Source organism: Emys orbicularis, chromosome 1 (genome assembly GCF_028017835.1).
Source record: "Emys orbicularis isolate rEmyOrb1 chromosome 1, rEmyOrb1.hap1, whole genome shotgun sequence".
Classification (NCBI taxonomy): domain Eukaryota; kingdom Metazoa; phylum Chordata; order Testudines; family Emydidae; genus Emys; species Emys orbicularis.
The window spans coordinates 242,828,249-242,855,306 of NC_088683.1; the positions used below are offsets into that span (position 1 = coordinate 242,828,249).

At 43.2% G+C, this 27,058-nt stretch overlaps 1 protein-coding gene across 1 annotated transcript; it reads left to right on the forward strand.

The window, feature by feature from the left end:
* Positions 1 to 27,024, forward strand: LOC135874211 (interleukin-5 receptor subunit alpha-like). Its single transcript, XM_065398973.1, has 11 exons — positions 1 to 73; positions 9,693 to 9,841; positions 10,000 to 10,147; positions 11,036 to 11,144; positions 11,226 to 11,419; positions 12,755 to 12,891; positions 18,074 to 18,218; positions 24,085 to 24,184; positions 24,958 to 25,048; positions 26,246 to 26,315; positions 26,936 to 27,024. The coding sequence occupies exons 1-11, from the start codon at positions 1 to 3 to the stop codon at positions 27,022 to 27,024; spliced, it is 1,305 nt and encodes a 434-aa protein (XP_065255045.1).
* Positions 27,025 to 27,058: the final 34 nt, after the last annotated feature.

Genomic DNA, 27,058 nt, shown 5'->3' on the forward strand with positions numbered 1-27,058 from the left:
ATGCTTCTGCTTAGCCTTACCTGGTATGAGATGATTTCTGTTAGCCTGGCAAATGGAGAACCAGCAATAACTGGTAAGTTTTGTGATATTTAAAATGATACATTTAAAATGATACAAAGAAGATGAAACTCAAAAGAGCCTGATAAAGTTCTGGTATGTAGGCACACTCCCAAGTCTTTAGGGACTGGTTTTGAATTTGATCCCATGCAAGTAGTAAGAGGCTGCAATCACTGCCATCTGCAGTTTTGTCTTGAGAAGACGGGACTCTCATACATTAATTCCTCAGGCTGTCAATACATAGCCTCAAAACATGACCTCTCTAGGATTGGGGTATCTTATGGAGGTGCTTGGGCCAAATCCCAAGTGATAGGCAGGCTCCCAGGCTGGAAAATGTCCTGCCACAATGTTAAGTATAATTTTGAAAATACGCGTGACTAAGAGTTGTTCTTTTAAATCGTGTGAGCCCACATCTTAAAAATGTAACGTTATCTATGTTGATTATTTAATTGTTCCTAAATATTTCAGAACATTACATAGCATAATATAATATCACTACAAATAGTGTTCGAAAAACCTTTGTCCTCAACCTTAAATACAGTGCAAGTGCTAGTCATGTTCTAATTATGCAGATGTTAGTAGTGACTCCACAATTTAGGTTGCTTTGAGATTTGCATTTAAAGAAGTAATAAAATCTCCATGTTTCACCCTTTAAGGATTGTATTTAGTTTCCAAATCTGGCACTAGAAATGTCCAGGTTATTTCTGTAGTGAAATGCTCACTTTTTCAGAGAAAACATTTAAAAATGCTGTGGTTGGATAGGAAAGGTGCACTGAAAGTGGCAGGAGTCCTATGGGAAAAATAATTTGTGATCATATAATTAAAGGCTGTATCACAATGCATACACACAATCTGTCTTAATATAGGCAACCTCAATTGTGCCATTTCCTAATTTCCCTTATGGGTCCCGGGACAGAATAGGCCCCCTGTCCTCTTGCATGGGTTGCGGAGGATTGCAAGGGAGAATAGAAATCGAGAGGACTTGCAGCCAGAGGGAACAGGGGATAGACCGGAGAATCGCACCATCACCGGGAAAAGGCAGGTCTATATGATTGGGGACTCCTTACTGAGAAGAATAGACAGGCCTGTAACCAGAGCTGATCCAGAGAACAGAAGGATGTGCTGTCTGCCGGGTACTAAGATACGGGATGTGGACCTGAGGCTGAAGAGGATCCTAACGGGAGCGGGAAAGAATACACTAATTGTCCTTCATGTGGGAACAAATGATATGGCTAGATTCTCGCTGGAACGTATCAATGGAGACTATGCCAGGCTGGGGAAGACGCTTAAGGAAATCGAGGCTCAAGTGATCTTCAGTGGGATTCTGCCTGTCCCTAGAGAAGGGCAACAAAGATGTGACAAGATGACTTTGGGATGTATGGCCACTGGGAGGCATTCATGGACAGAGGACTGTTCTCTCCGGATGGACTTCACCTGAGTAGGGAGGGAAATAGACTTCTAGGATGGAGGCTGCCACAACTGATTAAGAGAGCTTTAAACTAGGAATTGGGGGGAGATGGTTGGGAGATGTCCAGGTAATCTCCACACTGGATTTTAACATTGAGAGGGAAGGAAACGACGTAAGAAACAGCCGTGGGTAGGAGAATGGACATAAGGAGGAAGGGTAGTGTAGATACCAGTCTAATAGGTGATACTGGCAGTAGAATGTCTGGGCCTAATTGGGTAAAGAATGTAAGCGAAGCCAAACAGCAAAAATTAAGATGTTTGTACACCAATGCGAGGTGCCTAGGTAACAAAATGGAGGAACTAGAGTTACTAGTGCAGGAAGTGAAACCAGATATTATGGGGATTAACAGAAACATGATGGAATAGTAGTCATGACTGGAGTACAGGTACTGAAGGGTATGTGCTGTTTAGGAAAGACAGAAATAAAGGCAAAGGTGGTGGAGTAGCATTGTATATCAATGATGAGGTAGACTGTAAAGAAATAAGAAGGGATGGAATGGATAAGACACAGTCTGTCTGGGCAAAAATCACATTGGGGAAGAAAGCTACTAGAGCCTCCCCTGGGATAGTGCTTGGGGTGTGCTATAGACCACCAGGATCTGATCTGGATATGGATAGAGACATCTTTAATATTTTTAATGAAGTAAATACTAACGGGAATTGTGTGATCATGGGAGAGTTTAACTTCCCAGATATAGACTGGAGGACAAGTGCTAGTAATAATAATAGGGCTCAGATTTTCCTGGATGCGATAGCTGATGGATTCCTTCACCAAGTAGTTGCTGAACCAACAAGAGGTGATGCCATTTTAGATTTGGTTTTGGTGAGTAGTGAGGACCTCATAGAAGAAATGGTGGTAGGGGACAACTTTGGTTCGAGCGATCATGAGCTAATTCAGTTTAAACTAAGTGGAAGGATAAACAAAAATAGATCTGTGACTCGGGTTTTTGATTTCAAAAGGGCTAACTTAAAAAAATTAAGGAAATTAGTTAGGGAAGTGGATTGGACTGAAGAACTTGTGGATCTAAAGGCGGAGGAAACCTGGAATTACTTCAAGTCAAAGTTGCAGAAACTATCAGAAGCCTGCATCCCAAGAAAGGGGAAAAAATTGGCAGGAATTGTAGACCAAGCTGGATGAGCAAGCATCTCAGAGAGGTGATTAAGAAAAAGCAGAAAGCCTACAAGGAGTGGAAGATGGGAGCGATCAGCAAGGAAAGCTATCTTATTGAGGTCAGAACATGTAGGGATAAAGTGAGAAAGGCCAAAAGCCATGTAGAGGTGGACCTTGCAAAGGGAATTAAAACCAATAGTAAAAGGTTCTATAGCCATATAAATAAGAAGAAAACAAAAAAAGAAGAAGTGGGGCCGCTAAACACTGAGGCTGGAGTGAAGGTTAAGGATAATCTAGGCAAATACTTTGCCTCAGTCTTTAATGAGGCTAATGAGGAGCTTAGGGATAATGGTAGCATGACAAATGAGAATGAGGATATGGAGGTAGATATTATCACATCCGAGGAAGAAGCCAAACTCGAACAGCTTAATGGGACTAAATCGGGGGGCTCAGATAAACTTCATCCAAGAATATTAAAGGAACTGGCACATGAAATTGCAAGCCCATTAGCAAGAATTTTTAATGAATAAAGTATAATGTAAACTCAGGGGTTGTACCACATGACTGGAGAATTGCTAACATAGTTCCTATTTTTAAGAAAGAGAAAAAAAGGTGATCCAGGTAACTACGGGCCTGTTAGTTTGACATCTGTAGTATGCAAGGTCTTGGACAAATTTTTGAAGAAGAAAGTAGTTAAGGACATTGAGGTAATTGGGACAAAATACAACATCGTTTTACAAAAGGTAGATCGTGCCAAACCAACCTGATCTCCTTCTTTGAGAAGGTAACAGATTTTTTAGACAAAGGAAATGCAGTTGATCTAATTTACTTCGATTTCAGTAAGGCATTTGATACAGTTCCACATGGGGAATTATTAGCTAAATTGGAAAAGATGGGAATCAATATGAAAGTTGAAAGTTGGATAAGGAACTGGTTAAAGGGGAGACTACAACGGGTCGTACTGAAAGGTGAACTGTCAGGCTGGAGGGAGGTTACTAGTGGAGTTCCTCAGGGATCAGTTTTGGGACCAATCTTATTTAATCTTTTTATTACTGACCTTGGCACAAAAAGTGGGAATGTGCTAATAAAGTTTGCGGATGACACAAAGCTGGGAGGTATTGCCAATACAGAGAAGGACTGGGTTATCATACAGGAAGATCTGGATGACCTTGTAAACTGGCGTAATAGTAATAGGATGAAATTTAATACTGAAAAGTGCAAGGTCCTGCATTTAGGAATTAATAACAAGAATTTATGATATAAGCTGGGGACGCATCAGTTGGAAGTAACAGAGGAGGAGAAGGACCTCGGAGTATTGGTTGATCACAGAATGACTATGAGTCGCCAGTGTGATATGGCCGTGAAAAAAGCTAATGCGGTCTTGGGATGTATCAGGCGAGGTATTTCCAGTAGAGATAAGGAGGTGTTAGTTATACAAGGCACTGGTTAGACCTCATCTGGAATATTGTGTGCAGTTCTGGTCTCCCATGTTTAAGAAGGATGAATTCAAACTGGAACAGGTACAGAGAAGGACTACTAGGATGTTCCAAGGAATGGAAAACCTGTCATATGAAAGGAGACTCAAAGAGCTTGGCTTGTTTAGCCTAACCAAAAGAAGGCTGAGGGGAGATATGATTGCTCTCTACAAATATATCAGAGGAATAAATACCAGGGAGGGAGAGGAATTATTTAAGCTCAGTACCAATGTGGACACAAGAACAAATGGATATAAACTGGCCATCAGGAAGTTTAGACTTGAAATTAGACGAAGGTTTCTAAGCATCAGAGGAGTGAAGTTCTGGAACAGCCTTCCAAGGGGAGCAGTGGGGGCAAAAGACATATCTGGCTTCAAGACTAAGCTTGATAAGTTTATGGAGGGGATGGTATGATGGGATAGCCTAATTTTGGCAATTAATTGATCTTTGACTATTAGCAGGTAAATATGCCCAATGGTCTGTGATGGGATGTTAGATGGGGTGCGATCTGAGTTACTACAGAGAATTCTTTCCTGGGTGCTGGCTGGTGAGTCTTGCCCACATACTCAGGGTTTAGCTGATCACCATATTTGGGGTCGGGAAGGAATTTTCCTCCAGGGCAGACTGGCAGAGGCCCTGGGGGTTTTTCGCCTTCCTCTGCAGCATGGGGCATGGGTCACTTGCTGGAGGATTCTCTGCACCTTGAAGTCTTTAAACCATGATTTGAGGACTTCAATAGCTCAGACATAGGTTAGGGGTTTGTTACAGGAGTGGGTGGGTGAGATTCTGTGGCCTGCGTTGTGCAGAAGGTCTGACTAAATGATCATAATAGTCCCTTCTGACCTTAAAGTCTATGATTCTATGATTCTATGTCCTGCAACTAAAAGAGGGCTGCCTGGAGAGGGATGGGCTCTGCCAGGTTAGAAATTTGCCCAAGACACACCGTATGATGAGCAAGTCAACAATGTCCATACCGGACTGATCGCAGCCCGGGTTAACCCGTCTCCCACTAGGGCAGACACGACAACTACTGGTGTAAATCCAACAAAGAGGATCCATGGAAGAGATAACATCACCACAGCCGTGTGGAATGTAAGGACATTGAGACAAATAGGGAAGTTGAAAGAACTTACATATTAATACAATACACCTGGCACCTCCTAGGAATCTCTGAGGTCAGATGGAAGAACTTTGGAGAGGTACTAATGGAAGAAGGCCATGTACTCTATTACAGTGGAGAGGACAAACATGTCAACGGCATAGGATTTCTTATGCATAAAGATATCAAGAATTCAGTATTAGGATGCTGCCCAATGTCCAGCAGGCTTATTTCCATCTGTCTAAAGGCAGCACCATTTAATATCACAGTGGTACATGTCTACGCCCCTAGAACAGACTATGACGATGAGCAAATTGAAGATTTTTACAATCAGCTCCAAGACATCATTGATAAAGTAGACAAAAAAGATATCCTAATTGTACAGGGAGATTGGAATGCTAAAGTGGGTACTGACGCACAGGCAGATTGGTGAGATTATTGTGGCCCTTTCTGTAATGTGGTAACCAATGAGAGAGGATTGAGACTTTTGGAGTTTGCCAGCTATAACAATCTGGTTCTTGCAAACACATTAGGAGCACATAAAGCAGCCAGACGATAAATGTGGCATGCACCTAATGATCTACATCACAGCCAGATTGACTACATCATGGTGCACAGCCGATTTCATTCTGGTATTAACAGAAGGAAAGCAAGGCGCTTCCCCAGTGCTGATATTGGAAGTGATCACGACTTTGTGCTGCTAAATTTTTGGCTCTTGCTAAGGAAAATCATCAGGCCAAAGTTCACCAGAACGAAGTTTGACTTAGAAAGACTCAGAGACCAAAACATTCCAGAGTCATTCCAATCAATGATAGGCGGAAAATTTGCCCCACTGCTTGCTCTAGAGGAAGATGTAGAAACAATGACCAACAATTTCAATGCTGTAACAAATGAGGCAGCAATGGACATCCTTGGGAAACATCATAAGAAGACTAAACCATGGGTTACAAATGAAATACTACAAATGTGTGACATTAGAAGAGAAATTAAGAGAGACAAGAACAGCACCGAGGGAGTTGATAAATACAGAGCGATTGGCAGGAAGATCAAGAAAGGAATGAAGGTGGCCAAGGAAATATGGATTGTAAAACAACGCTCTAAAATTGAAGAGTGTATCAATAATAAAAATAGCAAACGAGCCTTCCAGGTTGTAAAAGATCTGATGAAGGAAAGATGGACCAAAACTCATGCAATTCAAGACAAAGAAGGGAACAGTCTTACAGAAGAAAGGGACATCATCAATAGGTCAACAAACTACTGCTCTGATCTATTCAACCACCAGAGAAATGGAGATCCTAGTGTCTTAGACAGCCCAGATTCAACAGAGGAGGACGACGTTCCAATACTACGTGAAGAAGTGGATACAGCTGTGAAATCACTCAAGAACAGAAAGGCTACAGGTATTGACAACATCCCAGCCAAACTGATGAAATTCGGAGGAGAAATAGTAATAGATGTACTCACCAAGATCTGCAACAAGATCTGGCAGACCAGTGAGTGGCCCTCCACATGGACACAGTCACTAATCATCACTCTGCCAAAGAAAGGCAACCTGCAATTGTGTCAAAATTACCGAACTATAAGCTTAATTAGCCATCCCAGCAAAGTGATGTTGAAAGTCATATTGAACAGATTGAAGCCACAAGCAGCGAGTATCATCGCTGAAGAACAGGCTGGCTTTCATGCTGGAAGAAGTACCAAAGAACAGATTTTCAGCCTTCATGTTCTGTGTGAGAAGTACTTACAATACCAGCAGGACATCTACCATGTCTTTGTTGACTTCAAGAAGGCGTTTGACAGAGTATGGCTCAAAGCTCTCTGGGGAACCATGAAGTACAATATTGGTTGTAAGCTTATTCTTACCATTAAACAACTGGAGGCCAAGGCCAGCAGTGCAGTTCTTGTCAATGGCATAATAGGAGACTGATTTCACACCACTGTTGGAATCTAGTAAGGCTGCCTTCTTTTGCCCACACTGTTCAACATCTACTTGGAGCACATAATGACTGATGCCCTAGAAGTTCACATATCCACAGTCAGAATTGGGGGGCGATCAATCTCAAACCTTTGGTTCGCTGGTGACATTGACGGCCTGGCAGGCAGCAAAGATGAACTTGCCAACCTTGTGAAATGATTGGATGAAACCTCTGCAAAATATGGCATGGAAATCAGTGCAGATAAAACCAAGCTGATGACAAATAAATGTGATGGGATCAGCTCACCTATCACTGTCAGTGGACAAGAGCTGGAGACAGTGAAACAGTTCAAGTATTTGGGGGCAATCATCCCTGATGAAGGATCCAAGGCAGAAATTCTGGCAAGAACTGCGCAAACAACAGCAGCAGCAGTGGCAACGCTAAAGCCAATTTGGAGGAATAAGAACATCTCCCTAGAATCCAAACTGAAACTGCTGCACCATTCGTCATCTCCATTTTTCTGTATGCGTGCGAGACATGGACCCTTACGTCAGAACTTGAATGGAAAATACAGGTAGTAGAGATGAGATACTTTTGTAAAATCCTACTTCGACCATGTCGCTAATGAAGAGGTCTGCAACATCATCACCCAATGCGCTGGGCCATATGGAGTCCTCCTGACGACTGTGAAAAAGCACAAACTGAAGTGGTTCAGCCATGTAACAAGATCATCTGGCCTATCCAAGATCATCCTCCAAAGGACAGTACAGGAGAAGAGAAGAAGAGGTAGACAGAAGAAGAGATGGATTGACAACATAAAAGAATGGACAGGAATGGACTTCGCGGAGACTCAAGCACTGACAAACAATCATCAGGGGTGGAGACAATTGGTTGATTGCTCATCAGTGATGGTGCCCCAATGACTAATGTGGTTATGGGAGTGATGATGATGATGATGATGAATTTTGGAGTGCTTTTCCTTGCATCCTTAATAATGTTCTTTTAATGTAGGTTTTTGTCTGTCATTAATATTGGTGGGGCTTATAACATTGCCTATTATTAAGATTGCCCCCCGCACATCCAGTTCTAATTTCCTCTCCCAACAGCTCCAAGAGCTAGTCTTCTTGCTCAGGAATCCCAGTCACCCCTGAACCCTAACTTCCAGTCCCAGTTTTCCTCTCCCCCGCCATGAGCCTTTAGTCTGAGTCTGCTGCCCCCTTACAAGATCCTTGTCCACATCTATTCTGCCCTGCCACCTCCCACCCACAGGTTTGGCTCTCATCCAGGGGCATAGTCCTGGGTGGGCCTGAGTGGCTGCAGCCCACACACTTACAATCCAGGCCCTCCCAAATTGGGGCCGGAGCCCCCCGAATCTACAGGCTGGGACTCCCGACCCTGGCTCAGTGTCTTTCAGCCTGGCCGCGTCTCCATCCTGCCGGCACTGCACGCTGCTGCCCTGGTTTCTGGCCCCAGCACTAGCCCCGCGGGGGTTGCGCCTCAAGGGGGCAGGTCTGGGTGGGGCTATCATTGAGCGCTGGGACCAGAGACCAGGGCAGCAGCGCACGGCACAGGCAGGAGGGGCACAAGGCCGGGCTGACAGACACTGAGACGGGTTTGGGAGGGGTGGCCAGAGCTCAAGCCCCATTGGTACCCCTGTCTACCCCATGGACACTCCCCACAACCTGTCTGCCCCGGGAGCCTGCTGAGCAGTAAGTCAGGGTGGGGGGAAGTGGGCCTCCATCCCTCCTTCCTCCCTCACCCCATTCCCCAGGGCACCTGCACCCCTGATCCTTCCTGACTCACCCCTCACCAGGGCCTCCATCCGTCCTGTCCCCCTCCCCTCATCCCTCGTCATTGCCCGCCCACCCGAAAGCTGGGGCCCACCCAGTTTTCCTGTCCTAGCTACACCACTGCTCTCATCCCATCTGAATTTGAATCAGGCAGCTTCCTCCTCCAGGCTGCTTGGGCCCAGCAGATGGGGCATTGAGAGCACAGGAGAGACAAGCTCTCTGCTCTCAGTTTTAGTGTCCAGACCTTGCACAGCCTGCAGTAGTCTAGAGCTGCAATTGCACAGGGCTGGAGCTTGCTCAGTGTGGAAAGAATCTTTGGGGACTTTAGCTGCTAAAATCTAAGAACTCTCAACTGAACCTGTGCAAACTGCAGTTTTTCAAAAGGCTTATAAATTGGCCAAATTTGAGTGGATTTTCATGAGGACAGCAAAAGGCAAATCTGACACAAAGGCCACCCCACCTGCCAAATGTCAGGTCCCTGCACTAAAGCATCGGCGCTCTATAGTATTTCAAATAAAAGGTCTCAATACTTTTTTAAGCAGCTCAAACAATGAATTCTTTGCTAGCCTTGTTCTCAGAAATGGCACAACACTTCAGCTTTAGGTAAACATTGGACATGAAAAATTTCAACATAAACAGTTAAAGTCTGGTAAAGTTAGAAGCAACTGAAAACAGAGTCTTAGAATAAAAAGTGTTGGGCAACCTCAAGAATGGGCTGTACCATCAGCCCCACCTATAATATAATAATAATTATCATTCATCTTACTGTATTTACAGCTTCTATTATGGCACCCAGTGATCTGCACATTGCTAAGCATGACTTTGGAGTTATTCTATCCTGGAACAGTAACATTACAGAAGAAATGAAGACATATTATGTGAAGTATGTTTTGATTTATAAGTTCGATACAGCTCAGGAAAAAATAGTAAGTCACAACACACTTTACACATAGTTTTAGTAAAATAAGATAATGCCTTATTTAATGTCTGTAGTTTGCAGAGCTTTCCTTTAATAATAATAATATTAATTGGCTATTGCATAGAACTCTTCATTATAATGCAGTTCTATGTTTTCTTCTTCCAGGAAAGACTTCAAGAAAAGGAAAAGATGATAAGACTTGGGTTACACTCTGGTTTCCATGCTAAAGTTAAAACACAGCTTCTTTCAAAAGAAACAGAAGACCTTATAAAGGAGAGTAACTGGACTGAATTTACTTACAAGGCACCTCCAGGTCAGCTAGTTTTCTGCATAGTGATAGGATATTAAAAATGTCTGATAAAAAAGTTAGAGATGCACCAGTTCTGAAGTCCTGACTAATAGCTCTTTATTGTGCTGGCTATTTTTTGGTATGCATTTCTGTAAAACACTAAGGGAGGATAATGATAGAGGTCTATAAAATCATGACTGGTGTAAATAAGGAAATGTTATTCACCCCTTCACATATCATAAGAACCAGCAGTCACCCAATGAAATGAATAGGCAGCAGGTTTAAAACAAACAAAAGGAATTACTTCTTCATACGACACAGTCAACCTGTGGAATTCATTGCCAGGGGATGTTGTGAAGGCCAAAAATATAACTGGGTTAATAAAAAAATTAGATAAGTTCATAGAGGATAGGTTCATCAATGGCTAATAGCCAAGATAGTCAGGGACACAACCCCATGCTATAGGCATAATGGGAGAGATGGGTGGAAGCATGCTACAGTTACAAAATTACCACCTCTACTCTATTGACTCAGACACAGAAGCACCCCATGATCCTCTTGGACTTCCCTAGCAAGTGAATGGATTATGGAAGTCCCATAGCACATGCTTGCTGGGGAATCCCAGGAGGGCTCCTTAAGATACGTACTGGAATAGGAATTATTGAGTGTTTCTGCAAATGTCTCAAAAGGGACCTCTGGCAATAGGAATAGAAATGTTCCCAATGCCCTATAAGGCAAAGGCAGACACATCCTTTAACCCAATTCTAGAGACTTGGATCCCTCTCTCCCTCTCCTGTGTCTCTCCTGGATTTGTACTGGCACCAATCACTTCAAGAATCAATGTAAAACAAGCAACATGCTAATATCCTTCTCTTTTCTTTCTTTCTTCCTTTCTTTATTTTTTGGTTGCAGTATATATCCAAAATTTCTCATGCATCATATATAACATTTCCAATTTAAATTGTACCTGGGACATTAAAACAGAAGCTCCTGAGGATGCTCAGTATTTTCTTTCCTACAGGTAAGGATCCTGTTAAAACAAGCACAAAATAATATTAAAAAATCATCTGAGTTTTACATTACTTCTATTTGCTTCCTACAGGCACAGTAGAGAAGAGTTCCAATGCCAACTATATTTAACAAATGCAAAGAACAAAAACATTGGATGTCACATGAAAGAAGTATATTTTAATCACGCTAATACTAATAAAATCAGATTTAATATAACTGTAAAGGAACTAAGCAACAGTTCAGAAAACCATTCCTATTACAAAAAATTTACACCTCAAAGACTAGGTAGGTGTTTTCATTATTGCCTAGCATTGTGAAATGTTCAATTGCTTGTGATTTCCTGCAGGGGAGGGGGGAAAAGCATGACTCACTACATTCAAAGGGGTATATTCTGCTTTTATAATGCATTGACATTTGTAGGAGTTTGACATAAAGATCAAAAATCAAAGAATCTCTTATATAAATCACTTTGTAATTAGGGCTGTTCAAAAATGGTAATGATTGTTTTGTGAAAAAAATTCAAATGTTTCAAAATCATTTCTGTCCTGCACAATTTGAAAAGTAATGATTTTTAGTTGATTTAGAACATTTCATGAACATTTTTATATAACATTTTTGTTTTTGAAGCTTTCATTTCTCCTAATTTCTTCCCCTATCCCCACTTTCTCCCCATTTTAATTCTCTTTATTTCTTTTCCCCCCTTTTTGCCACCACAAAGGGGGAAATAAAAACAAAAACTTAAAACCAAATCCACAACATTTTCATGTTGGGGTTTAATTTAAAAAGGAAGATTTTAAATTATACTTATTGGCAATATTCATTTTTAAAAATGAATTTTCATTGAAACCTTTTGATGCAAAATATTTTAGTTGAAGAGTTTCAGTGAGTGCTATTTGTAACTCTGTTGATAATTATGGCTGATCCAATAAGTTTCTTATTCATTTACTTCTATGGATTAAACCCAGGGAAGAGGGGGAAAGCTTCTCATAAAAGGTCTGGGTAGTTTCCTGGTTTGTTCTCGTTCACATCTCAGTTACAATAAATACGTAGCCACCTTTTACATTATGAACCTAACGGGTTGTATTCAAACCTCAGTTACACTGCCATAAATCTGGAATAACTCTAGATGATCTGATGGTCCCTCTAGAGGCCTTAAACTCTATGAATTTATTAACTCAATTGATAACCAAGCAACAGAATTATTGGTACAGACACTCCAGATTTACACCACTGTAACTTATTTCAGAAGATGGCCCACCACGTTTACTCTCATCTACACTCTGACCCAGATTCTGAATTCATTTACACTGATTTACATCACTGGGATTTACTGGCATCACCTCAGATTTACACTGTAACTGAGATCATTATGTGGACCTTTGAACTTATTTCTGGTGTGAATTCTTTGTTCAGACCCTAGGAAAACTTGTGCAGCAATACATTTTGGTTTAGCTTTAAGCTACACTAGACTATTGTGATTACTTAACCAAAATGTGAACAGCATACTTTACTTTGACTGAAACTGCCAAACAGAAGCTGCAGTCTGCCGGTATGCTGCATTCCATTCACATGCCTGCTTGCCGAAAGAACATGAAATATTCTGTTTTTGTTTATTGCCAGAGAAACTGAACTCTCCAATCAATGTGTCTATATCACTTGAGAAGAGAAGCATTAAAATTAACTGGAAACCACCACCTACTATTGGTTCAGCAAAAAAAAATTGCTTTACATACCAAGTGAAAATTACAGATCTAGAGGTAATATATGGTAATATTTCTTAACCAATATAACCTCAGCTCTATACCAACTAATTCCCCGCTCAGGTTAAACAGAATCAAGTCTTGGTTGAACTTCTGAGAAATCCCAAGCCCTGCAGCAAATGACCTAGCATTTACCTTCTTTCTTCTCAGTGGAGCTGGTCAAAAAGTGAAAACCTATTTTCATGAAGATGTAGAAAGTTTTCTTCATTTTGAAAGGAACCAGGTTTTCATTTGTTTTGTTTTCTTTTTTACTGAAAACACTATACAATGATTACTGACATTTTTCATTTACTAAACAGCAGATTTTTTGGTAAAAGAAAAATGTTGATAACCATCTCAATATTTGCAATTTTAAAAATATAGGCATTCATTATTTTGTGAAAAATGAAAAAAAAAAAATCAACAATACTGACAAATTTCCATGAGAAATGTTGATTGAAAAGACCAGTTTGACTCTGAATCTTTGTGTTGAAAAATGTTGAGCAGTTCTACTTCTGAGTCATTGCTGATCAAAACTTCCTTAGCAAATACTGGGGTGCTAGAGAGGCTGTCTTTGAGATGAGATATTAAAATGAAGACTCACTTGTCATTTAAGAGCTTGTGATATGTTTTGCAAGAGGAATGGTATGTCCTGGTCAAATTAAAGATTTGCTATTTTACTATACTCCTTTCCTAAATTTCTTCTACAGTTTCAGTATCTCTGAAGTAACTGATCTCCATAGGCATTGGCATGGGCATTTTGAGTGCTTGAGTGTATGAGGGGTGTTATATGCATGCAAATGTTGTCATAATTGCATTATTTAGTTGAAATTGTGAAAGAATACATATCCTAAGCTCTAGGCCTTATGCATATCTTCCCTTAAGAATGTCTGCTAAATGTGTTTTTGTAGTTCTTGCTACAGTTTTAAATTCATATACATATAGATATGCTTTGAAACAAAAGACACTGGAAGCTAAAAACAGAGAAAGGCCTCCACAATTCATGCTTGCAAAGCTAAGTGTAGACGGAACTCCAGGTGCACAGGAAGCAAGTTGTGGGAATTCTGAATTTTGTCTGTGCTCAGAATAGAGAGAGCACCCTGCACTGAGCTACTGATGAGCTGGGTCCAATCTAAGCTAAAACCTAGGCCTACAATAACATTGGAAAACTCTGGACAATGGACTGGAGTATTTTTGAACACCAAGAAGGAAACATCCCTACTCAGAAAAGCACTTAAAGATGTGTTTAGGTGCTTTCTTGAATCGGGGCCTTAAAGCACAATGTTGCATTTTAACAGGAAATTAATTGAACATAAAAATTTCATCATGAATTTAATTAAGACTTTCCAACTTTCCATCAGATATTTTTCTCCCCTCAAAATAAAAATGTATTGGAAAAATAAAACTAGATATGTAGTTCACTCTCAAAATATAGATTTAGGCCCCAGTCCTGCAAAGATTTACCTGTGCACTTAATGTTACACACATTGAACTCAATGGCAGTATTCACCTGCATAAAATACATATGTAGGTCTTTGCAGGACTGAGATTGTAACCTGTGTATTTCAAATGCCATAATTTGTACGTGATAGCAAAAATCCTACAATAAAACATCCAGTCTTGGTTTTTTATGAGTGCTGTGAAGATCTGAAAAAGCTTCCCTATATAGCTCAAGCATCTAAATTAGTTTTACTAATGAATACAGTGTAATATTAATATTTTATAATACACCTCTACCCCGATATAACACTGTCCTCGGGAGCCTAAAAATCTTACCGCATTATAGGTGAAACCGCGTTATATCGAACTTGCTTTGATCTGCCGGAGCACGCAGCCCCGCCCCCCCCCGGAGCACTGCTTTACCGCGTTATATCCAAATTCGTGTTATATCGGGTCGTGTTATATCAGGGTAGAGGTGTATTTACTTTAGAGAGGGATCTCATCTGCCTTAGTTTTTTTTTAAAGCACCTGACACTATAAAATGTAAGCAGCTGAGCTGAAAAGCTATGTTCAATTTATCTGGACAGCTAAATTGTAGGGCTGTCAATTAATCTCATTTAACTCAAAAAAATTAATCACGATTATTAATCGCACTTATAACAATAGAATACCAATTGAAATTTATTAAATATTTTTGGATGTTTTTCTACATTTTCAATATTGATTTCAATCACAACACAGAATACAAAGTGCACGGTGCTCACTTTATATTGTTATTTTTGATTATAAATATATGCACTGTAAAAATGATAAACAAAGAAATAGTAGTTTTCAATTCACCTCATACAAGTACTGAAGTGCAATCTCTTTATCGTGAAAGTGTAACTTACAAATGCAGATTTTTGTTGGTTACATAACTGCACTCAAAAACAAAACAGCGTAAAACTTTAGAGCCTACAAGTCCACTCAGTTCTACGTCTTATTCTGCCAATCACTAAGACAAACAAGTTTGTTTACATTGACAGGAGATACTGTTGCCTGCTTCTTATTTACAATGTCACCTGAAAATGAGAACAGGTATTCGCATGGCACTTTTGTAAGTGGTGTTGCAAGATATTTACATGTCAGATATGCTAAACATTTGTATGGCCCTTCATGCTTCAGCCACCATTCCAGAGGACATGCTTCCATGCTTATGATGCTTGTTAAAAAAATAATGCATCAATTAAATTTGTGACTGTACTCCTTGGGGAGGGGGGGGGGAGAATTGTATGTCTCCTGCTCTATTTTACCTGCATTCTGCCATATATTTCATGTTATAGCAGTCTCAGATGATGACCCAGCACATGTTCGTTTTAAGAACACTTTCACAGTAGATTTGACAAAACGCAAAGAAGGTACCAATGTGAGATTTCAAAAAATAACTACAGCACCCGACCCAAGGTTTAAGAATCTCAGGTGCCTTCCAAAATCTGAGAGGGACGAGGTGAGGAGCATGCTTTTAGAAATCTTAAAAGAGCAACATTCTGATGCGGAAACTACAGAACCCAAACCACCAAAAAAGAAAATCAACCTTCTGCTGGTGGCATCTGACTCAGATGATGAAAATGAACATGCGTCGGTCCACACTGCTTTGGATCGTTATCAAGCAGAACCCATCAGCATGGAAGCATGTCTTCTGGAATAGTGGTTGAAGCATGAAGGGACATATGAATCTTTAGCATATCTGGCACATAAATATCTTGCAATGCCAGCTACAACAGTGCCATGCAAACACCCCTCTCACTTTCAGGTGACAAGAAGCAGGCAGCATTATCTCCTGCAAATTGTAACCAATATTGTTTGTCTGAGTGATTGACTGACCAAGAAGTAGGACTGAGTGGACTTGTAGGCTCTAAAGTTTTACATTGTTTTGTTTTTGAATGCAGTTATTTTTGTACATAATTCTACATTTGTAAGTTCAAATTTCATGTTAAAGAGATTGCACTACAGTACTTGTGTGAGGTGAATTGAATTTTTTGTTTTTGTTTTTTACAGTGCAAATATTTGTAATCAAAAATAAATATAAAGTAAGCACTGTACACTTTGTAATCTGTGTTGTAATTGAAACCAATAGATTTGAAAATGTAGAAAACATCAAAAAATATTTAAATAGTATTCTATTATTGTTTAACTGCGATTAATCGCGATTAATTTTTTTAATCGCTTGACAGCCCTACTAAATTGATATATGCCCATTCTTTGAAAATCACAATATAAAGTGGAAGTGTGCTAGTTGCATATTGTTGCCTTTGTAACCCACATGCACTATTAGAACTGTACTTTTCTTCTTCAAAATAGACACGTGCATTGCTCAGCATTTTCAAATTCGGTGCAAAAAGTTAGGTTTTAGCCAAGTCTGTATTTAGACACTTAAACACAAGTACGCTGAGTGTGTGAGGTACTGAGCACCTGTAGCCTTCGCTGAAGTCAACATGTGACTAGCTCTGTGCATAAGGAGGGCTCACATGAAGCACATTGTCAGGATCTAATCTAAGTATCATACAACAACGGACAACAGTGAATAAAGCCTGGAGGTGGGGGCAGAGAAGGATGAAGGTTATATCAGTGAAAGGTTGTTACCCAGGCTAAGTTTGATATTTTAGAGGAAGATTTGTCAAAGCCCAAAGGACAGTTAGGTGCTTAACTTCCATTTGAAGTCAGTGGGAGTTGGTCACCTAACTGCCATGCGTGCCTTGGAACATCCCTCCTCCCCCCGAGATGTTTTAGTTGCTTTTATAGAAAGTAGCATATTAACGTTTGTGGCATTTCTGGAACGAAGGCTGAGATGAGGGTCAGGAAGGATTTGCAGGAGGAGAGTAAAGTCACATGGTATATAGGGTCACAACTATGCTGTGCACCAGCCCATGCTGAGAAGACAGCATGCTAAATCTTTTTAAAGGTGTAGTGTAGCCAGAACCTTACATGCTTCCCCAACGCCACTGGAGTCATTCTGCCTTGCAAAATTATAATGATTCCAGATCTCATTGCTTAGGTTATCTCAACCTCCCTGCTCAGCTCTCTGCCTCTTAGTTTTTTCCTTTGTATCTTTCTTCCACTATTGCTTCTCCTTGTCAGTAACAGTCCCCTCCCCTCCTCTTTTTCCTGCCTCTTGTAAGGCATGTATTATTGCGCATGTATGATAGTTGGCCTGAATTGTCATAAATAACTAATTATTTTAGATGCCTCAATTTTTCAGTGTCCAACTTTCAGTGTCTGACTTTCACAACAGTCACTCTGAGGTCCCTTTTAAGGTTAGTTACCCCAAAATTGTGGCACCCAGAATTGCTAGTTATTTTTGAAAATGTAGGCTATTTCTTTAGCGAAACAAATACGAATCTGTGACAAAACCAAGCCAAAACAAACAGAACCCTAAACAAACAAAACCAAAACCAAACACTAACAAAAACAAAAGAGCTTGGCCTTAATATGTTTTTCAGGCTCACGCTAATAGAAAATTAAAAAGGAATCATTGCTCTTTGTATATCAAAATTCTCCTATTCTGTAGCTTCCCATCTTATCAGCTCCCAGGCTTTGCCCTTTTGTTTTGGAATCTGATTTTTCATATACCCCAGCTAGTAATCAGACTGTGATTTACCATAAACACTGTAACTAAAAATACGTCTATATTAGGTTTGAAAGAGAGACAATGATATTTGAGGTCTCTAGTATTATATGTTTCTGAGTTGTATTGCTAAATCACTAAAACAAAAACTGTTAGCTCGTAGATGTTTCTGAAGAGGAATATGTGCATCCAATTCATGATCCCGCAAAACAATATGTTATTCAAGTCAGAGCAAAGAAAACAACATGTATACGTAACAAGATTTGGAGTGAATGGAGTGAACCAGTTTTTATTAATAATGGTAAGTTACCAGACTTCTATGACTCGTAATATATAAAGGGAAGAACTTTAGCTGCCAAAAGGCAATGCCAGAATAAATAGGAATAGCAGGCCAAGTCTTGGAGGCCTGCCAGACTACATGCAGTGCAGGTTGGGAGAAGGGGTGCAAAGATGGAGTGAAGTGCTGAGGAGCCCTAGTCATGGACCAGGACCACTTTGTGCTAGGCGCTGTACAAACACAGGACAGAAAGACAGTCCTTGACCCCAAAGGTCACACTCCCCTGATCCTGGGGCCACTGTGTGCAGGGCTGTTCCCTTGGCTGGCTGCTAATTGTTCCAAGAGGGAAAACTTCGACTGGGGGTTAGCACAGTGTAGGACCATCCCAGACCTGACTCCTTTCCTCCAACCACTTCCCTTACCCTAAAGCACAGAGCTAGCTTAGTGGCCTCTGCATTACTGGAGAACATCCCCCTGAACTGGAGTGATCCTTCTGAGAGCAGAAACACTGGCCCTATGAACAAAATCCATCAATGGCACAAATGCAAAGCAGCTATGTTGCCCTCAAAGGAGTTGGCCTAATATATTCAGCCCTGTTAATAGATCATGGGAACAATTTTTCATTCCGGCAGAGCTAGGAATTGGAGGGAGTAGGAAGTTAGGTTTATACCACCTTTTCATCTCTCCACATTCTGGAGCTGTCCAATTTATACCTCTTTGCCCATGGCCCCAAGGGGACATTGCAACAACCAAGCAGAACTGGAGCACATGGACACTTGGCTACACCCACTATGCAAGGGTTATGCCACCTCTTTGCTATCCAGGGAAACCCCTATGTTGGGGTATTCCTGATGAGAGAACCTGCTGCCTTTCTGGCATCTTGATGGTGTCAGACTGGTGTAAAGGGGCCACAGAGCAACAGAGCACTCAGCCCTATATGCATATATATGGAAATATATATTTGTGTGTGTATGTGTGTGCATGCGCCTGCGCACAAAATCCTACACATATCTAATCATTCCTTCAGTGTGTCCTTTAGAGGATCCTCCTCATCTGCCATCCAGCTTTCTGTGGGTCTTCTACAGGGCTCTGTCCTTGGTCCCCTTTTCTTCTCCATCTTTCCACCTTATCTCTGCCCAATCTCATCCACAAACACAAATTCAACTACCATCTCTATGCTGGTGACTTGCAGATCTACCTGTCTGCTCCAGACCTGACTCTTGTCCAAATGAAAATCTTTGCTGTCTTTCTGACATCTTCTTGTGAACACCTAGCCATCACCTAAAGCTTACCGTGGCTAAAAGAGAGCTTTTAATCTTTCCTCCCAAACCCTCCTGCTGCCTCCTTCCTTTATCACTATGAACAATACCACCATCCTGCCAGTCACTCAGCCCTGTAACCCAGGCATCATCTTCAGCTTGGACATGAATCAGGGATGGCTCAGGGGATGTAAAATATGTAAACAAGACTTGATCCTTTGAGAAGAGAAAATGGGTTTATTTACCCTCCACCCATAGCTGCTAAGAAAAAAAGAAACAAAATTGAATAGCAGAGTTCCCTCATATGAGTAGCAATTGGTTTCCTGATCTTCAGATTTGAGCAAATCTAAAAGAAATTGCAAAGGTGATCATGTTAAAAACAGACATGGCTTACTGTAAACTCATGCTAAACCCCGGGGGTGAGCACAGGATCTGAGAATTAACCATATCCAATAACAGCATCCTTGGATATTTGGGGAATATGTTCCACTGCTTCCTCCCCCTCAAAAGCCAGGTTGCCAGGTCCTCCTTCCTGCATTCCACCGTACAAGTACTCCTGGTCCTCTTTTTCCCTTCCTTCCATCAGGAATTTGTCTGGTTTGTGTGCTAGGGTGGGGAGATTGCCAGCCAGAAGCAACACCTTCCTTTACCCATCCCTAGATCCCTATTGAACAACGTACTTAAACACATGCCTAACCTGAAGCATGCGAGCAGTCCCTGACTTCAGCCAGTCTGATACCTTCCTGAACCAGGGCCCCAGAGGACAGGGCAATGTGTACTGTTTTTTCTTCCTCGGTCCCCAAAGAGTGTGGTCAGAAGGAGAGTAGACCTGGTGTTTTGGCTGGGGTAAGGAGTGCTCCGAGTTCCTCTTTCTCTCTGGTCTGTCTAAGGAGACCTAGAGTTAGTTGAGTCGTTCACTCAGCATAAAACCAGCTGCTAAAATGGAAAACAGCAGACCCTGCTCTGAATTTATCTCTGGAACACACATTTGAGAAAAATATCTAGTTCATCTTAAGGTGTATAAAGATTTGTTAAAGGCCCTTCTTACATACAACTCTGCCTACCAGTTTGTAAATTGCTTAGTTTCTCCTGATTTCACAATAGAACCATGTGAAATATATGTAGTTACGCTCAAACTGAAAGCCCATATTCAAGCCCTTCACGCTCTGAAATTGCTCTGGGTTGGATCTAAAACCAGTTACACATCTAGCCTGACTATAGCACAAAATGATGAAAAACCTGAGTGCTAACCTTACCTGGTTTCTGCCATTTTGAGTTACATTCTGTGAAGTGTGTTGTTCAAAGGAATCTGAACCTAAGCTTTGGTTCAGTTTTGAGCCCCAACCCTAATGTAAAACAAATCCACATTCAAATATGGCCTCCTCAGCCAGGGCCAGCTCTAGGCACCAGCGCTCTAAGCATGTGCTTGGGGCGGCACTTTCCAAGGGGCAGCACTCTGGCCCCCCCCCCTTTTTTTTTGCTTGGGGCGGCAAAAAGCCGGGAGCCGGCCCTGGCCAGAGCCCTGCCGCTGGAGAGCCAGATCATCGTCCCCTGGAGCCGAGCCTGGGCTGCGGCGGCAAGAGGGGCTCCTGGAGTGTGTGAGGAGCCGGGGAGGGAGGGAAGTGGGGCCCGGGATGCAGGGAGGGAGGAGGGGTCCTGCTGCCGCCACCGCTGCTCCCACCGCTGCTGCTGCTGCTCTGAGTCTCCCCAGGGCGGCGCGGCATTTCCCCGCTCAAGTGGGCTGTGCAGGGTGCCACTGGGCTGGGCAGGGGGTATGGATCCCGGCTCGCGCACTGACAGGGCGAGTGGCTGGGCAGCCCGAGCTGCCAGGGAACTGCCGCCACCCCCTCCTGCCCCCGGACCCAGCCCGTCACACACCTCCCCCGCCTCAACCCCGTGCTGCCTGCCCTGGGCGGGGAGAGGCAGAGCCCGGCTCTGAGCGGGGCAGCAGATACTGCCCCGCCAGAGGACCCCCTTGGCTCAGGCACCTGGGGTCAGTGTCTGTCCTCTCGGCTCTGCCTGCACGGGGCTGGGGAAGCAGCTGTCAGCGCCTGCCCCTCTCAGCCCTTCCATCCCCCCATCCCGCTCGCAGCCCCTCCTCTTTTACCTCCCCCCATCGCTCTTTCTCCGCACCCCTTCCCCTTGTACTCTCCCTTCACCCGCACCTCTCCCCTTGTACCCTCCCCCAGCCCTCTCCTCCCGCACCTCCCCCTTCCCCTGCACCTCTTGTCCCGCAACCCTCCTGATACCCCCTCTCCTCCTCCACCCTCCTCCGTGAGTACATCACACCCCACTTCTCTGCCAGTGTAGAGCCCCCAAGCACCCCCACACCCACTCCTCTGCCTGAACCCTCTTTACTAGATCCCCATCCCTTTCCAGGTACAAAGTTTGAGGGTTAGTCCCTATGCCTTCCATGTGCATTTGCAGCACTAAAGATGGAGTTGCAGGGGATGGAGGGTGGGGGCGAGATTTATACTAAAGTGAAATAAAAATAGGAGAAACGGTTTGATCCCCACTGCAAGTGTAAACGGGGATTGCTGTGGTGAATGAGGAGGTCACGTTTGGAGGGGGAAGTCCTGGGCTGGGGTGGCCGGGGGTGCGGATCTGGGGGGAAGAGAGACCCCAGGGTTGGGGCGGCAGGGGGTGCGGGTGGGGGAGGGCACTATGGAGGGGGGGGGGGAAGCCCAGGGCTGGGGTAGGGGACAGCCAAAAATTTTTTTGCTTGGGGCGGTAAAAAACCTGGAGCCGGCCCTGTCCTCAGCCCACATCCAGTCTGAGCTGAAATCATGAAATCAGCTAGGCTTCACTCAAAGATGGTTATTATTATTTGTATTGTAGTAGTGCTTAGCGCAGGGGTTGGCAACCTCTGGCATGCGGCTCGCCAGGGTAAGCACCCTGGCGTGCCGGGCCAGTTTGTTTACCTGCCGCGTCAGCAGGTTTGGCCGATCGCGGCCCCCACTGGCCGCGGTTTGCCGCTCCAGGCCAATGGGTGCTGCAGGAAGCGGCGTGGGCCGAGGGATGTGCTGGCCGCGGCTTCCCGCCCCTGGCTTAGCGCAATAGGTCTTGTATAAACACACATGAAGACAATTCCTGCCCTAAAGATTTTACAATCTAATCAGAAATGTAATGACATTTTTTTTCTGAATCTGGGACTCAGTTTTGAAGACACAAGGAACCTTGATTCAGGCACATTTTGCATGGTTTCAGCTTTGAGTGCAAAGAATTGGAACAACTTTAGTCACAAGGTTAAAATGTACCCAATATAAACCACATTGAATGAACTATGTAATGTATGAGCAAGTACTGAGCTATAAAACCTGAACCTATAGAACATTTACATCAAAAGCAGATGTCCCTACAATAATTCTATTGTGCATAGAATAGCAGCATAACAGTAATACTTCTGGAAGCTATAATAAATAGTAATAATAATAATAATAATAAATAATAAATGAACATCTACCTCATATATAGCACATTTCATCAGCAGATCTCAAAATGCTTTACAAAAGAGTTCGGTATCATTATCCCCATTTTGCAGATGGAAAAAACTAAGGCACAGTGTGGCAAAGTGACTTACGCAAGGTCACCCAGCCAGTGAGTGGCAGAGCTAGGAATACACCCAAGGCTTCCCTCATTCCACTCCAATGCTCTATCCACTACCTCTCATAAAATCTCAAAGAAGTGTTATCTTTGGATTTATAGCATTGCAAAAAGGAGCATTATATCATTTGATTCAATAATTCATAGAAAAGAGGCCCTAGGCAAACTATCCGGCCTGCCAGCCATTTAAATCCAGCCCTTGAGCTTCTGCTGGGGAGCAGGGTCTGGGGCTTGCTCCGCTCCAGTGCACCAGCCAGGGAGCAGGGCTGGGGCTGCTCTGGGTGGCTCGCGGAAGCAGCAGCATGTCCCCGCTCCAGCTCCTATGCGTATGGGCAGTCAGGGGGCTCCGCATGCTGCCCCCGCCCAAAGCACTGCCCCCACAGCTCCCATTGGCCAGGAGCCGCGACCAATGGGAGATGCAGGTGAGTCACCTGCGGATGGAGCAGTGTGCAGCAGAGCCGCCTGGCCGCACCTCCGTGTAAGAGCCAGAGGGGGACATGCCGCTGCTTCCCCGAGCTGTTTGAGGTAAGCGCCGCCCAGAGCCTGCACCCCTGAGCCATCCCCCTGTGCCCCAACCCTCTGCCCCAGCCCTGATCTCCCTCTCACCCTCCGAACCCCTCAGTCCCAGCCTGGAGCACCCTCCTGCACCCCAAACCCCTCATCCCCAGCCCCACCCCAGAGCCTGCACCCCCAGCTGGAGCCCTCACCCCAGCCCTGATCCCCCTCTCACCTTCCGAACCCCTGAGTCCCAGCCCGGAGCACCCTCCTGCACCCCAAACCCCTCATCCCCAGCCTCACCCCAGAGCCCGCACCCCAGCCGGAGCCCTCACCCTCTGCTGACCCCTAACCCCAATTTTGTGAGCATTCATGGTCTGCCATACAATTTCCATTCCAGATGTGGCCCTCGGGCCAAACAGTTTGCCCACCCCTGCCTTAGAGTATATAATGCAACCATTTATGGTTGAACCTTTTGAGGATTCTATATTCTCTTCACTTTACTAAAACTAACTTTCCCTCTTCTTTTTAAGAATATAAGGATAATAAAATGAACACCTGGAAGCTGCTCATACCAATTTTGTTTTCCTCCATGATCTTCACTGGAGGATTGCTGATATTTCTTTATAGAAGGTAATATACATTTTTGGGGAGGGGCAGATGGGGAGGGAAAGGGGGAAGTTGTCTTTCTGAGGATAAACAAACACTTTGATGAATCAATGTTCAATCAAAAACAGATCTTCCTTTTCATAGGGGGTTCATTATATTTAGAATAATCAGGTCATTGTGAATTAGGGGGCTATAATTCTGAAGACTAATCTGATGAGAGGCTGAGTGCCCATAACAGCTGCTGACTTCACTAGGGATACTGGGAGCATATGTGTACTGTTCCTTAAAAGCTGTAGCAGGAAGCCTGGTTGGAGGGGAACCTGGGAAAGTGCTAGGTAGAAGTTCTACAGTGAAGTAGAGAGAGGCAGGTAGACAAGCTTTTGGGACAATGTTGTTTTTCCTTTGCTAACAGTCACTTGATCAGTGCTAGAAGAAGCTGACCTTTTTCTGTGATCCTTTATACTCTTGTCGGATAACAGACAACACTCAGCATCTTTCAGCAGGCACAGCTGGTAGGATCAAGCCTCCAGTGACTTGCCCAAGGCCACACAGCAGGGCAAGCCAGGGACAGAGCCAGGGTTAGAACTTATACATTCCTGATACATTGTCCTAGCCTCAGACCGATAGACCTTGTTGCCTTTAGACTGATGCTTCCTCTCTGTGTATACTGCTGGTTTACTTAACATGTTATTTTACATGTGCTCACAAACAAGATAAAAATACCCTGGCATGAACAATCTGCTCCTGCAGAAATTTAACAACAATAACAACCTTGTGTTTTCATCTCTCTCTTATAGGTATAAATGCATTGGTCCTATACTCACACCTATCCCACACCCTTCAGACAGAATCAGAATCTGGTTAGCTTCTGATGCTGCTCCGTGTCAGGTACAGTACATGCTGATCTTTTCCTCCCGTACAGTGCTATGTATGTTGTACATACAGGGTTAGGATGGTATGGCTGAAGAAATTTAGTCAGCTGGGCAAATAATAACAAAGAAATATTCCAGAGTATTCTTCTGTCTCTAGCCCATGGAGCCGCTGGGATGGAATTTTCCACACCTTTGATTCAGTGTTTGTGAATGCTTGAGTTGGAGAAAAATTTGGGGCAGTCATTTGCATTGGTGCCAGTTCAGAACCCCAGTGCTCCAGAGGAGCTCGGAGAGTGATTGTGCCTCCGGGACAATCATGGCCATCTAGCTGGGTGGCCAGGTGTATGTGGTGTATGGGAGTGTGTGTGCCCCTGCCGTTCCCCTTTTGAGACACTGTTGAAAGAAGCTGTTAATATGTAGATCTCCTCCTCCCTATCCACTAATAACTCCTGTCCTTGAAAACTCCACAGGATCCTCATTCTCCTATTGGATTCCATTCCATTCCAGATAGATTCTTATGCCACGCTCATCACTGTAGTGTCTGAGCCCCTTTCAGTAGTGCATTGAGCAAGATGACTAACATCTGTCACATGTTTGTTTTCTCATCCTCTCCCCAGAGGGAGCAGTGTGTGGAGTGGAGCGCTTCCTTTGGGATTTTTTTATAAGGTCAAAGAAATGCACCTTGCGCTTAGAGCATAAGGTGGTGAGATTTGTGATGGTCCTTAGTTTCTGTGGGATTTTGTTCCATAGTCTCGGGCAGCCTCTCAGAAAGCTCTGTCCATTTCTTGCTTCTGAGGAGTAACTGGGGAAAAGGTCACACCACCATCTCTTTCAGGAGACAAAAACCCAGCCAGAACTCAGGGGAAGATGAGCCTTCTCTCCTCAAGATACAATATCTGTCTCTACTTCCTTCTGTGATTGGCCAAACTCGTTTGCCACCTTTTCTCAGCTAAAAGGGCATTGCCTTATTGCTTTCCTCAATAAAGCAGTGCAAATTAAACTGATATTTCTATACAGCAATTTGCTGTGGCTTGTCAAACTGTAAGGACCAAGCCATGGTGGTTGTGTCTATGTTACGCGTGTCCTCTAGCATCTGCAAGTGGTTTTTTTCAGAAGGCACAGAGCCTCTTTTTACTTCGGCAACCTTGTTTATTCATTATGTGAATGGAAGATCAGAACAAGCAGTTACTAATGTTGTATATTATTAACACAGCAGGAGTATGGCCTGGTTCCCCAAATTCCCGACATGCTGGTTATCAGCGATCTGAGCACACCTGTCACAGGTAGGTCCAAGGAAACACATGCGTCTACTGACTTGCTGGTGACAACAAATGGCACAAGTGAATGTTGATGGTGCTGACAGAAGAGGGAGATTGGTATATGGAATAAGGAGTATTTGGCAGATCCTGTATATGAAATAATGGTTCTGCATAGAGATGGGAGTGGGATACAGAAAAATGGCTATTAGTGTCAAGATGCCTGGAGAGACTTGCCCAGACCCAATCTGTCTTATCCACAAATGAGCCTAACCCCTGAAATAAGATAATATTTATTATCTGGGGGCTAGAGTGTGACTGTGCCACAAGCCCATGTTGCATAGTTACACTGCCCCAGGAGCAGACCACAGACCATATTGGGATTCAGAGAGTAAGTTGGCTGGGTCCAGGAGTAAATTTGTTAGTCTCTAAGGTGCCACAAGAACTCCTTGTTGTTTTTGCTGATACAGACTAACACGGCTACCACTCTGAAAATGTAGTCTCTGTTTCCCACTTTGCTCCAGTAATCTATCCCAACCCTGTACATGACACATGGTTTGCACATATGTAACAGAACTCAGAATCTGATCTTGTTTGCTACACCACTGAGTGAATGCATTTGTGTGTAATACAATTTTACTCAACAGAACTAAGTTTCAACACAAGTGAAGTGAACATGCACTCCGAGATCATGTTGGTCCCTCTGGAAAAGAACCAACACAAGGGGATTAACTAATGAAGATTCTTAAGCATCTGGAAAACAGCCTACA

Bases quoted from the DNA above. Each gene is read 5' to 3' on its own strand.
- LOC135874211 (XM_065398973.1), top strand. From the start codon at position 1: ATGCTTCTGCTTAGCCTTACCTGGTATGAGATGATTTCTGTTAGCCTG. The intron at 74-9,692 runs GTAAGTTTTGTG...CTGTATTTACAG, and splicing joins TGGAGAACCAGCAATAACTG to CTTCTATTATGGCACCCAGT. The intron at 18,219-24,084 runs GTAAGTTACCAG...CTTCTTTTTAAG, and splicing joins ACCAGTTTTTATTAATAATG to AATATAAGGATAATAAAATG.